General features: G+C 45.2%; 1 protein-coding gene across 1 annotated transcript; it reads left to right on the forward strand.

Annotated features, from left to right (window-relative positions):
- Nucleotides 1-2,687: 2,687 nt before the first annotated feature.
- Nucleotides 2,688-10,302, forward strand: LOC148828063 (snRNA-activating protein complex subunit 1-like). Its single transcript, XM_088926083.1, has 10 exons — nucleotides 2,688-2,998; nucleotides 3,514-3,673; nucleotides 4,347-4,487; nucleotides 4,895-4,999; nucleotides 5,492-5,650; nucleotides 6,721-6,804; nucleotides 7,167-7,229; nucleotides 8,182-8,332; nucleotides 8,756-8,839; nucleotides 9,860-10,302. The coding sequence occupies exons 1-10, from the start codon at nucleotides 2,868-2,870 to the stop codon at nucleotides 9,895-9,897; spliced, it is 1,116 nt and encodes a 371-aa protein (XP_088782209.1). The 5' UTR covers nucleotides 2,688-2,867; the 3' UTR covers nucleotides 9,898-10,302.
- Nucleotides 10,303-14,199: the final 3,897 nt, after the last annotated feature.

Raw genomic sequence — 14,199 nt, forward strand, 5'->3', positions numbered from 1 at the left:
CCGGAGCCCCTTCTATTAACCATATTGCTGCATTTATAATCTGTTTAGGCTGAAAAAGGTCCCCTGCTGATCTTTTCCACAGCACGCCCACCGCGGTCCAGCAGTACAGAAGCCATACTCCATGCGAGTCAAATCTACCATTATATTGCGCAGTATATTAATCTCTCCTTCCTGGTCCCCTTCCTAGTTATTACTGCCTGTTGGGGTGGAAAAAAAACGGGACGCGGAAAAGTGCCTTCCTAAAATTCCATATGCGTATCCTTCCCAGGCTTGAAAATTTACTGTAAATAAAAGCGTGAAGCATAATCTCTCATTTCTTACCGTGAAAGTGTTGGAGTGCGCTATCCGTTGCCCCGTTCAGATCACGACTGCAGTCCGGGGCATTCACGCAGCCGAAATGGCGAGCAGCGCTATGACTGCTACATGTTTGGAGTTTGTGTTTAGGCACAACCCACTCGTACGTGCCACTCATCATGGCCCGTCGACAGGACACAGAGGGGCGCCGGGAGTCATTTTTTTGCGCAAACCGGCTCGGATTAACTCGTCATGGTCGAAGAGACGAGGAGCTACGTGTTCACACGCATGCCAAAGGAAGCCGAGTCCGATTATCAGGTCAGCTGATTAGTGAAGACCACTAGAGGCAACGCCGAGCCGCGTTTATTAACCCATCACACAGTCCCAGCGCCCCCATTCAAATGTTTTGGAAAGAGGCTTGAACGCAAGCCATCGGCATATGCGTAATGCGTCTGAATTGCTCTTGCTCCGGTAATTCAAAAACCCCGAAATCGTACGTGGTTGACATGTGATCACGTGTGTAAAGGAAGCGAAAACGGGCGTATTTTATGTGCCTTCAGTTACAAACAGCAGGGGAGCTCATGGCGCACGTACGTAAGTCATTCCCCTCTCTCTGCCGCGCACGTACATCACAGCACCAGCTCTTCTCTCACGTACACCTCACCCACGTGTCCGCCCCCTGCTCAGCCCGAGAGCGCTCCTCCCCTGGAGGTGCCGAGTCCTATCGGCGCCTGCCAGTAGCTCTCCCGCTGCCCGTGCACTTACCCACCAAGATTTAACCCACGGACGCTTCAATAAAAAAAAAAACAACAGCAGCAAAATACTATCCTGCGTTCTGTTGTGACGTTTTAGTATTTGTCAAAGCCATCTTAATTTTCAGATGTAAACCAATAACTAAAAAAAAAAAACTCTTCTTGTGCATCAAGAAAATGCGATTCAAAATCAATTGAGAAAGATCGGTGCAAATCATGACCGTGATAAAAACACTTAAAGAACAGTCTACCGCACTTAAAATCAAAGCCTGTTCTCCCCCCCCCCACCAACACCGGGACCCCCGATATCTCTCCACGCGTTTTTAACAGCAGCTATAAACCAGAACCGAGCCAAACGCACCGCATCCATGAGAAATCATTACCTGATCGCGCGTGCGGGGAGTGCGCTGTCTCTCCTGAACGGCATTCTGCTCTTAAAGCGGGACCTTTTTTAATCTTGACACGTTCCTGTCCTGCTGTGCAGTGGGATAAATACCCAGGTACCACATCGCTGTCTGTTAAGACGACACCTTCCCTCCAGCAGCTGGGGGCTGCAGCAGCTCCTTACTGTTATTAATTAGCGCACGCGCCGCTCACCCAGTCAGTTTCCAGCTGGCGCGTGCTCACGCGCCGCCGGCCAAACAGCGCGAGAGCAGCGGTCTCCCAGTGCGAATGTCATTACCAGAAAGTAAGGTTTTTTTAAAAAATATATATATATATATTTATGCTTAACAAAAGAACAAAAATTACAATACAAACAAGAGTACATATAACAATTCAAGACAAAAATATCGTCAGGGGTACATTACTACATTACTACATAAATTTAAGCTATGAAAAAAGATTAAACTAAATAAAAATAATGTCCGCACTGCTTTCCTATTTTTGCACTTCGAAATAGTCTGCAAATACTCACTCACTTACATTTTAAAATGCTCAAACAAAGGGTACTTCCCAGACCACTTCGTTTTATGTATATAATAACGTGCCATTATAATAATTAAATTTATTACAAACGAAATTTTAATATTGTTTTCGATGGGGCTGAAACTTAACACATCTTTTTCATCAAAACAAATATCAATATTGGTCTCTTTTTTTTAATATAAGTCTGCAACTTAGTCCAGAAATACCAGAAAGTAAGTCATTACCAAAAATACTGCTACCAGAAAGCGTCGCATTATTTTCTCACCATCTCCCAAGAGTCTCTGTCAGAGACGAAAATCTGGCGACTGGCTTAATCTGCATCTATTGTTTCATTTTTAGTCTTTTTTAATTTATTACAATAAAGATATTATAAATATTTTCCTCTCATTGTGTATTGTTCTGTAAAGCGCTTTGAGGAGCCACCTTTAAAGGCGCTCTATAAATAAAGTATTTTATTATAAGAATTATTAGTAGTAGTATAAATATTTGGGGGGAGACTATCGATTTTTTCCCCAGTTATTTAACGAAGATGCGGGTACTTGAACGTCATGCTTGATAACCACATGTAAGGTCGGGCAGAGTGAGAAAGCTACGAATAATTAAAAAAGCAGCCGTTTGAAATAGTGATCAAGTGGAGCGGATCAATTTCAAAGTAGAGACTGTTTGTCCCTAACTGCAACCCGTACTACTGTGTTTAACACGGAAGTATTCTCCAAACCGCTTCACTTTTCATTAGTAAGAGCACTACGTTTTGCGGGACCGAAGGAATTTCTATATTAAGATATATAACTATAGTTTATATGCTCATTAGCAAGATTAAGATGTTTATGAGCAAAACTTGTTTCATTTTCACCCTCGGTTTGAAATAAAATTGGGGGGGACTAGCTAAAAGCGATGGAAAACTTCTCAGATGCTGCAAAATCCGATTGCGAGAAACTACTGCACCGATTCCAGCAGACCGACTCCGTACGCTATGAGGAGTTCTCGGCGATATGGAGGGACATGAAATTCTCCACTGTATTTTAGTAAGTCTGTCCCTTGTTTAGCAGTTCTGCTGTGCAGCCTGTAGTTGCATCTTCATACAGCAGACAAAATCGCTTCAGTTTTATTGTTGCTTTCGGCGTCAGTATCACAGATTCGGGCTCTGGCTGCGGATGGTCACGAGTACTTAAAAGAAAAAAAGAGTTAGAAAAACATCAGCATCAGCCAGTTGTATAAACATTAAACGCCGGAGTAAAGATCTAAGCTACCTTTGCTTTCGTGTGCTATGATACAAGAACTGCACTACTAATACTACTTGGTTTGCACTAGGAGTTCGATTTCTGCCCTCCGATTTCAGAGCGAGAGCTGGGTTTGGAAAACATTTTTATTTTATGATTCTGTGATTTTGTGATTCCTGTACTTGTCCCGGGCTGTCCGTCAGCATCTGAGAGGTGGTGGGGAGGTGGTATTGCACAATGGGAGTGTGGGGCTGGTTCTGTAAATCCTAACGACTCCGACATCACACAGTGTATTTAAACCTCTTCTCCTTTCTCTTCAGCGGTAAAATGGCAGCGAACGAGAAGAAGTTTTTCAGCCGCGAGATACTGGCCATTGCCTCGCATTATTTCCTCCCCCCATACAGCTTCCAGATCCGAGTGGGCAGCCTGTACCTGCTGTACGGACTCTACAACACGCAGCTGTGCAGTCCCAAGGAGAAGGTACCACAGGGGCACTGCTCTGCTCGAGTACTGCAGTGTGTGTCCAGTATTGTACCCCACCACAGTCCTCGCAGTCACTCCTCACAAGCTAGCAATCAGAGTTCACCTGTACCACTGCCTCACACTGAGGTTTTTATTGCACACTGCCTGTGCTAAGTTTTATTTAGCCTGGGTGGTTATTTCACTTTGTTGTTGCTGTTGTTGTTCTGTGTTCAAGTTGGTGTTTCCTTCATGTCTTTGTATTGGAGCATGCAGTACATGCACATGTTCAGTTTATATGACAAGGAAACTGAACGCTGCAAGAAAAACCCTCAGCTTGAGAAACCTAAAATGGGTGGTAGAGTGATGCACTCCTGGGCTAAGCCTGGGATCTCAGGCCTGCAGTCTGCTTCACAGATCCCCAGCACCAGAGGTTATTACGAGGGATTTTTGCAACCTGCACTGTATGAGCTGAGAGGGGAGTTCTGGGAGGGACACCCTGTTCATTTACACTACTGTACACTTGTTATCCAACGCACCTTCTCGTCCGTGAAGATGACAGCAGTTATGTGTCAGTCCAAGCTGAATTCCTGACACCCTGGGTGAGAGGTGTCGGGGTACAGTGGTGGCTGTGGAAGGGAGCAGGGTGAAGCTGGTTTCAGTTCGTGAGGAAGGTGCCTTTCTCTCTTTCCAGATACGGATAGCACTGAAGGACTGGGACGAGGTGCTGAGGTTTCAGGAGGACGTCACTAGCGCCCAGCACTACGATGCAGCCTACATCATGAGGAGACTGTTTTTAGACAAAGCGTTTTACTTCTGTGCTATGCCGGAGATGGTATGTCTCCCCCCCCTTAAAAAAACGCGAAGGCAGCATCCACAGTACTCTGAAATGCACAATGAGCAACTGATAAGCCTAAAAGACAGGCTGGTAATGCTTTGTTGAATGAATGGTATTTTAACTTGGGTCACTGGTATGAACCCAAGAGGAAGCCTTTTGGCCTGTCTAGTCTGTTTGGTAGTTTGCAGTTAATTGATCTCATCCATCTGTTTCTTGCAAGAAGCCAGGTATCGGCTGTTTAGATTCCCACCATGGCCTCCTGTTCTTGGTTGTATATTCACTTCCAGATATGATTTATACATTCCATGCATCACCCTGTAGCACATTACAGGGACATTTGTTGGACTCTGTTTCATGAATACTCATGTGTCTCCTTTCTCCCTGTCCGTTTTTGCCCTTTGAAGTTGTGTTACAGAATGGGTAAGAGACAGCCCAAGCACCCCATCTGTGAGGAGTTCAGGGACAGACCAGCCCGAGTGAAAGACCTCGTGAATTTGGAAACGCTGGAGGTAGAGTCACCTGACGCACTCCTTCACATACGTTGCGTGTGCCTCCAAGATTACTGAGAAAACGAGGCTTTTCTCTTCCTTGCAAACTACTGTGCCTTTAAAAGCCTTCAAAATATGTGGATGCCTTGGCATAAAGGTTGTATAGAGAGCAAATGTTTGCCCGACATCTTTGAGTTGTAGTTAAAACACTGCGTCAGTGTTTTGTGATGCTGAAACCTTAAGGTGATGGCTTGTTTTGGAAATATAAACAGTGTGGGAAATGTACATCAAAAGAAATTGACTGCAGAGACTTTTAAGCCTAATATATATGGTAATATCCCTCTAATACATTTACAGTATAGTGTAATGCAGACTTCAGTCAATAGTTATTGTGAGTATGAGATGGGCTCATCATTGTTCTCCTTGCATAACCTAAGGTTTGCTGGCAGAATATTAGAAACCTTTTGTGTCCTTCTAATAATGGTTTCTTCCTTGTGTCTGGTGCGGCTCTAGGAGGTCCTGAACGTTCACGAACACTACCATAAAATGAAGTGTGCGATCTCAGCCAGTGCCAGCCAGCCCGACAGTTCTTTGAGCCTCATCCAGCAGGACCTGGTGCCTCAGCTGAAGGACGTTGTTCTGGACTTCCACAACTGGCAGGAGAAGAGGACGGTCAGCACCGTGTCTCATCTGCATCTTCCAGCCTCAAAGCTCTTGACCCTCTATGTTTTTAGACTGCTCTCTTTTAGGGATACTGTGTCCCAGATGCTGAATGCATCTTATGGGGATCTTTACTGTATGAAGGTCTAGATCATCTGAGACACTAAGATTCCATCCAACCTGGAAGCATGCCAGACTTCCCGGCTTTCTGTTTGCTAGAACAGGGATGTTATCCTTAGTTTCATGACTAAATTTTAAAATGGGTTATGAAGTTTGACCTAACTAGTGTCTCCGTACTGTATTTACAGCATCTCGGCCATCAGAATGGCAGTAAGTTTAATGTTATTTCTAGATTGACCATGAATAAGACACAGGCATAAATTCAATTTATACAGCGTTTTACATCCCAAAGGATATCACAGTGCTTTAAATGTAGGAGTGAACCCACTTCACCTGTGCTTGAAATGCACCACCAAGCTGAGTGACGCACAGTAGATCGGGTGGAGAAATTACATTAACTGAATAGGGAGCTTGCAAAACTCTTGAGTTTTGCAAGCTCAGAGTTGATTTTGACCAAGACACTGGGTTAATACTCCTACCCTTACGGACAGTGTCTCAGGTTCTTTAATTACTAAGTAATCAGAACCTTAGTTTAATTTCTCATCTGAAGGACAGTGTCTCCAATAGCCCAGTTTCCCCCAGCACCATTCTAGGGCATTGGTTTGGGAAAGGCTGGTCCAGAAGGAAGAGCCTCCTATGTCTCCAATCCAAGTACTGACCAGATCCAGCCTTGCTCGGCTCCTGACGAGATCAGGCAGGACTGTAGCAGGTGTAAAGGTTTATTCCAGGCTGAAAAGAAAAGAGACAATGTTTTGGCTGTGGAGCCGTCTTCAGGTGCCACACTCAGCATGGAATAAACCTTTAACTGTTCCTTTGCAGCCTAAGCATGCTGCTGCAGCTCCCTGCTTAGACTGTGGTAATGCTGCTGTTAGCTAGCTACACCCTCACTGGGGCTCAATGCAGATCGGACAGCCCTGAGTGCTGTGCTGGGATTGACACCTGTGTCCCTTCTTGTGTGCCAGAAACGGGTGAAGCAGTCTGTGAAGACCAACTCGGAAGAGGACAACGATGCAGATGCAGGACAAGGAAGCTCACAGCAGGATGAGGTCAGTTCATTTCCTTCTCCCCTTGGGCTGGCATCAGGAACAGGAAGAGGTCAACTTAAATCTTCCACTTTGTCCAGTTGCAGGGCTTTGATTCACCCAGTATTTTATCTGCTTGATTCAATCTTAATGACTTAATTGTTCCTGCTCCTGAAAACGACTTCAGATTTCAAGGACTGGCAAGAGCAATGTTTTGAAGTCGAGTGGAAGAGATGATATTTTATACACCTGGAATAAAACTCAGTTCTGTGATTTCACTACAAAACATGTCATTCGGCGGTGTCACCTTCACCATCTCTTTCTTGGCCTGACAGCGAACGGTCAGTTGTTTTGCCTCTAATATCCTCTGTTCTCTTGTTTTCCAGTCTTCCAGGAGAGCACAGCTGCTGGCGAGCATCAAATCCAAATCCTATGGGCAGTTAGTAGAGGTGTGCCGTCATTATTCTTTTCTGAGCAGAAGCGTAGAATTTATTTCTGTGCTAATGTGTGCATCTCTTATCACCCATGTTCTTATACTAAGATGTGTGGAAATTAGATGTACATTTGCAGAACGATTGAATTATCAGTGATTCGTTTGCAATTGAAAGCTTAGTTCTCCTTATAGTTACCTTGAGTGCCTGCAAGCATGTATACATGTCGTATTTATAAATCACGTAATCCCAGTCTCTGTAGTTCTTCTTGCTAATGTATAAATGTGTGCAGTGGCCCATTTAAAGTAGATGTGATGAATTTTGTTGTTTGAAAGAAGCACAAATCCAATTATGTTGGTCAGTGTTGTTAGTGTTTTTTATAATTACACTTTTAAAAGATGGCTTTTCACGTCTGGCTTTTTTCCATAGACATTGGAATAAATGTGTGACTCATGTACTGTACTTCAGCAGAAAACAGATGCTCTCAATCTCAGTCTCATTCTAGACCTGTGAAAGTCACTCCTGGCTCTGAAGGTCCACAGTCTGTCGGGGTTTATTTGTTACTTAATAAACTCCAAGGAGTGAAGACGTGGGAGGAGTGGCAATATAGACCAATTAAGCTGATCTTTTACAAGTAGTTCTTCTGAGCTCTCGAGTGTTCTGGGTTTGATTGCGATTAGGGAATGAAATAAAAGGACACCACCAGTAGGTGTAAAATCTGAGAACGGTCACACAGATTAATCCTCTTATTAAGCCAATTACGAATTCAGTGGTCTAACTGACAGCTTGGCAGGAACAGAAACTGACCGGGTCATCAGGACCAGGACTGGGAACCCTGGTCTACAGTCTGGTTAACGTTTTTTCTACAGGGGGTTTTAGAGTATAGTGTTTTCTTAATGCTAGAATTGTGAAGGTGTGACATTTAGACCACACGTGGCCTTCAGAGTGGATCGGTTTTCCGCCCGCTCAGGTGTCCAAGTCCAGGAGGCACCGCCAGACCGAGATGGAGTCGTCGGGCTCGGGCAGTGACCAGGGCTCGGCACAGGCTGGCTGTGGGGGCAGGAAGAGGAAGACCCCCCCCTCGCTGAAGGCCAGGATCGCCAAGGAGGTCTGCAGCAAAGGTGCGGCGCCCTCACCCTATTCCTGACTGCATCCCTTTAATTTACTCATAACCTCAACCTAATGCCGACGCAACAGTGTAAGAAGGGTTACAGACGAGAGGAGGCCACTCAGCCCAGCTGGTTCATTTGGTAGCTGGTAAATGATTGATCCAAGGATTTCATCCAGCCTATTCTTGGAACCGGGGTTGGGCTCCAGCAATATGACTGGGTAGTTTGTTCAATACTCCCACCACCCTGTGTGTAGAGAAGTGCCTCCTTCTGTTAGTGTACACTGTCAGTATCTCTCTGTTCAAGACTGAAAAGTTTCAGTTTCCCTGTCAGTGCGGGATTTACACCTGATGTTGAAGGTGATCTCCCCTCACACCCAGGCCTGCAGTTGGGCCCCTGCTGATGAGGACCGTGTCTCCTGGCTTTGTCTTGCAGTGGAGCTGAAGGAGGAGGCGACCCCTTTAAGCACCCCGTGGCGTCTCAGCATCATCACGGAGAAGGACGAGGAGCTGGAGAAAGGTGCGGGGTGTGGGGGCAGTGTTGGGGTAACGCGTCTCTCCCGCCCACAGACCTGGTCTGTAACACCCTGGAAGCAGCGCAGACTTAAAAGGGTCAAACAAGTTGTCCATCTAAGTGCCTTATCCAGTACGGGGCTGCAGGGGAGCCAGAGTCTATCCCAGCAAGCAACAGGCGTGAAGCAGGTTACACACAGACACAAACGCTCCATCCACGGCCGATTAAACCACCAACGTGTCTTTGAACTGCGAGAGGAAACCGGAGCACCCGGAGGAAACCCACGCGAACACAGAGAGAACATACAGACTCCACACAGACAGCACGCCAGGTCCAGGGCCCTGGTGCTGTGGGCAGCAGTGCACTATGCCATTACGCTGCCCAGGTTGAACAGTCTTTACATGTAAAATCTAAATGACCAGATCGTAGAGCACAGCGAATGTAAATCTTACGTCTGCTTTAAGATGACAGAACAGCATGATTTGTTTTTGCACATCTTCAGAACTTAGAGCATGACGGCTAAAATGAACATGCCTGTGAGTTCAGCACTTTGCTGCAGGTGTGAGCGGTAAATGAATAGTGAGACAGAAGCTATACAGAGAGTGTGCAGTGCTCAGCAGGGAGGCTGGAGAGCCCCACCCCAGTTAGTCTTATAGGTCAGCTTGGGAACAGTGGAAGCTATTGATGAATCAAGCGCTCAAACTGTTCAATTGGGAGTGTTGAACACTGCGGCTATTTTGTTCACAAATGATCTCTAAATTACTTAAGAGATCATCTGCTTAATTGAACAAAGAAAAGTGCTCCAGACTTTTAGAAATGATTGAATCAACAATGCCCTGCTGGATTGAGGCTCCCCAGACCGGGATTGTGGATGCCTGCTGTAAATCAACCAGGAGATTAAAGTCCATAATGTTGGATATTGAAATACATTCGGAACAGATGACTTAATTTTTGTAGAGGGAGTGTGCTCTGAAAGTTCAAGAGGCGAAAAGAAAAATCTGAAATCGCTTTATTTATGTCCCATAGTTAAACCACCAACAAAAAGGAGAAAGTTTAAATGGTGAAGAATGGGACAAGGCGTGATCCGAGGTGACGGAAGAAGAGCTGGTGATCCCGGGACTCTGCACTCCTCAGTACCGCAGGAGGGTTTCGGAAAAGGCAGATCCCAGGTCTGGACAGAATGTAAAAAGACCTGGTGTGTTGAACACTTTGGTTTATCAGTAACGAGGAGCTTGTTCTCCAAAGGCAGTTTTAGCAACACACAACAAAGTGTTATTTTTTTTTTTGTAACTCAACACACATTTGCAGGGGAGAGATTTGATTTGAGATTGTGACGTTTAAGGATGGTCTTGCAGACCTTCGAAGCTGAACCATGGGGAATTGAAATGGGGACTGTGTGAAAATGGAGAGAGAGAGTACTTTTGAGGTTACAAATGTTACATTAAAGTCTGAAGTTGTTTCTTCAAGAAGTGTGCAAGATGGTGAATTTGGAGATGGAGTTTGTCATCCAGAGATGAAGGATGGGGTAAGATGAGGAATCAGTTGAGAATGGATGTTAAAATTGTCTGAACATTCATCCCACAATTAAGCAAATCAAAGGCTGGAAAGCAGGGGTCCAAATGGTTCCATTAATTAATTAAAAATAAGGAGAAAGAACTTTATCAAATAGACACACATGAAAACTATTGGGCTGAGAGGACAATATTGTAATGAAGGCTAATTTATAACAACAAATAAGCAGTTATGTAAGAACTGACATGTCATGGCAATAATAGTGGAAAACATTTGGATGATTAAGGTTAATGACTCATGTATTAAATTAGTATTTCACTCTTGTGTTTATCAAAGAGGAAACTGACAGCATGCCTCAGGCCGAGCTCTGTGTTAAATATTATCACAGAAGTGTTGCTTGTGCTTAATGATGAACAGATCTCCAGGGTCTGATAGTATTCTCCCAGTTGTACTTCTGTAGGCAAGCTGTGCCAGCAGTCATCACTCAAGACTGGGGAAATACCCAGAGAAATTGCTAATGTAGTAGACCAATATGTCTTGTATTATATGTAAGATTATCAAAACAATAACTAGAGGATCATCTATTTGGAAATATTGACAGGGGTAGTTTGGCCTCCCCTAGCTCCTCTGGTTTTTAGTGGCTTAATTGATTAGATAGCTAGTTGTACAACACAATAGTAAGACCAAGTTTAGAGTATTCTGTACAGTTTTGTTTACCACATTAAAAATTATAGTGCTCTGGAATTAGTCCAGAGCAGAGGAACCAGATACATTTCCTGTCTTAAAGGATTGTCCCACTCTTGACAAGGCTAAATAAACTGAACCTTTGTAGTTCAAACAGGAAGGACTAAACGATCAAGCTGATAAGAACAGAATATACAGCCATGGTTACAGAGTACAGGAGGCCGTTTGGCCCACGGAGCAATCCTGTCTTCTTCCATGAAACAGTTGGACAAAATCCTTGGATCAAGTTTCTAACAGCCAATTAAGCTATAGGGGCTGAATAGCCCCCTCTCATTTCTAACCATTCTTAAGTGTTTCTCACTGGGGACGGGAGGAAGGAGTCAGAAAGCTAACTGGTTAGTAAGGTCCCTGAGCACGCTTCAGTACAGATGAACAATCGCTGTCTTATTGACTTCCCAGCTGGCGCGTTCAGGTGTGATGCTGCAGTGTATTCAAATAGGTGTTAAACCTAACGTGAGAAAGAAGCTGTCAATGGCTAGTATGTCTGGCGGGCCCTCTGTCAGTGTTGCTGTTAAGTGTAGACCCTTTGGGAAGTGTTTTTTACTGTTTCCTGACATACTGTACACCCGCTCTTAACTAGTGCTGTCACCATGAATTATGGCAAGACAGTGCCATACCGAGACACGGAGCTCTGAGCAAGGCAGCCATACAGTGTCGCACCCTCCTGCTCCAGTTCCCAGTGGTTTGCAGGAAACTGGATTTCCCCTGTGGTTCTGCTGCACTGCTTTGCTTCTCTATTCTCAAGAACAATCTGCAGGTCCCTTTAAAATCACAGTATACTCTGCCATCCACTCCAATACTTATATACGCTCTGGTGTTTTAAGGCCATTGAAAGAAAAAACGTGAAAACTTACATTACTGTCTGTAAATTGAGCCCCCCGTCTTCATTTTGAGGAGGCTGGCTCAGAACACGAAAAGCACCAGCTCTGTTTCTCTGCCTCTCCCATCCCCAATCCTCAGGGGACACCCAGAGCACAACCAGAAGCCATGCCTATTAACTCGGTTTTAATGCCAAGTGGAGTTCAGAGTGCGAGACTGTCTGATTTACGAGAATTGTGTGCTCAAGTTACAATCAATGCTGCTCGCTACACATTTCTGCTCATAAATGAGAAGCCCTGCAGTACTTTTCTAAGTACTGTAACAGGTTTAACGCCTGTCAGGAGCTAAAGGTGCATCAAAGTTTATTTTAAAGCCTGACATTTTTAGACCACCACGGACGTCATAAACTGTTTTTCTTGTTTGGGCAAAAAAACGTTTCTAGAGTCGACAAAATTGTATAGAAGCGTCTGTAACAGAGCACACCTGGCCGGCCTTCTGTAAACGGCGAATCTCACAGCGCTGTACTGGATTTAATTAATCATTAGACAGGGAAGAGCTGCCAGCAACACAGCGTGAAATTAATCTCGCACTGCAGATCCAACACAAAAGGGTAATATATTAATATATAAAGAATTAAATATATTTTTAGAAATGTCAACGTCTCTTTTCTGGGGTTTATATTTAGTGATCTGCACAACTGAATCAACAGAAGCGCCAGCCGAGGCGTGGGTAACTACAGTGGAGGCAGGATCAAGTGTGATAAAAACACACGTTGTTCTCTTGCTGTAAACTCGTTGAAGCTCCTTGCACCAGATGGGACTTCTGGTTTTGGGACTTAACATGAACAACGCTTATTGATTAAAGATTCCCGCTGGGGAAAAACCGTTCGCCCGGTCACTGATTTCAGTGGGAGAGAAATAACTACACAAGCTGACACAACGGCTCTGTTGCTGCCTCTCTGCTTCTCGTTTGAAGTCAGCATTTGGCCGAGATTTGTGCATCTAACCCTCCCCCGCCCCCCTCCCCAAGAAGACCAGCTTGTTTTTATTCAGCAGCTGGACGATTAAAATTCGGAGAAATTTGCGGTTCTCATTGTCTGCGGGCTGATGGACACTCAAGGGAATCCGATCATTTCACACCCTAGCGGAGCACTGGAGAAGCAGTATCTTTCCAAGTGCCGAGCGACAGAAAAGAAGGGGGGTATAGTCGCTTGAACCTCTAGGTGCCGGGAGACGGAGACAGAGCCGAGTTGACGGTTTCCCCGGCCCGACGGTGGGGTTGTTAAGGATGCTCGGGGCGGTTTGAGCTAGGCTTGCGTGACGCGAAACTGCATCTCGCCTTGACTCAATTCTTTCTAAGTCTTCGCACACTGACCGCAGAAGCGCTGACTGAGACACGGACCTGCTCTCCACTACCAGAAAGGGTAGTTTCCTGATCCCCAAAGGGTATATCTTACTATATGGCGGTGGTGCAACATTAGTAAGTATGGTATTATCGCTATTTAAAAAAAATATATAAATAATTGATTGAAATTTAAAACCATATCAAAGTGTTTGATTAGTCAACGGTGCTCTTGTCGTCTTGCCTTGCACACGTTCTCTTTGTCTGGAAATGAACGCCGAGTGTTGTGGGTATTGAACCCAACCCCATTCCTCCGGGACCCCAGGAGTCTCCGAAGTGAATTTGCCGATTTCTGCAAAGCTGGTCTTGCATGGAACTGTGCCATGAGCGTCGCTATCCTCCAGCACGGATGAATTGCCGTCCTTCTCCGCTAGCATCCTTAAACGGGCTGTTGTTCGCTTTTCCCTGTCCCTGTACTCGTACTTCTGAGAAGTTCGCTTCTGTTGCCTGCTCGCGGTCCTATCAACGCGACACGCCCTGCTCAAAATAAATGGTGCATCTACAACATTTAGGAATGAGTTCTGGGCGGTTTATTTTTAAATACGTGGTTCTTAAAAAATGAATAAATGAATTTATGTTGCTACAGGGACGTCAGTGTCTGTGATAAAATGAACGTATTTGTGAACTCTTCAACAAGTGTTGCGGGTGAATATAAATGCCCTTATCCGGTGTTCAGCGATTATTTGTTGAATGAGCTTCCAACACGCTTACATTAAACGCCCAGACAAAGAAATATAGGAAGGAGGGGTGCTTTGGGGAGGCCGGCGGGGGTGCTGGCGCTGTCGCCCGGGCGCTCCTCTCGTTGCACAGCCGCTCCGCTGGCCGGTGGCTGCGGGTTGGGCGCGCGGCGACCGCGCACCTGAGCGAGGGGCAGTGGACCGCCCGCGGCC

The sequence above is a fragment of the Atractosteus spatula genome, chromosome 9 (assembly GCF_055471065.1).
Source record: "Atractosteus spatula isolate fAtrSpa1 chromosome 9, fAtrSpa1.hap1, whole genome shotgun sequence".
Lineage (NCBI taxonomy): Eukaryota > Metazoa > Chordata > Actinopteri > Semionotiformes > Lepisosteidae > Atractosteus > Atractosteus spatula.

What these genes read in the sequence shown, in the direction of transcription:
- LOC148828063 (XM_088926083.1), top strand. Translation starts at nt 2,868, where the DNA reads ATGGAAAACTTCTCAGATGCTGCAAAATCCGATTGCGAGAAACTACTG. An exon ending in TCTGTGCTATGCCGGAGATG is followed by an intron (nt 4,488 to 4,894) that starts GTATGTCTCCCC and finishes TGCCCTTTGAAG; the next exon opens with TTGTGTTACAGAATGGGTAA. An exon ending in GGACGAGGAGCTGGAGAAAG is followed by an intron (nt 8,840 to 9,859) that starts GTGCGGGGTGTG and finishes TATGTCCCATAG; the next exon opens with TTAAACCACCAACAAAAAGG.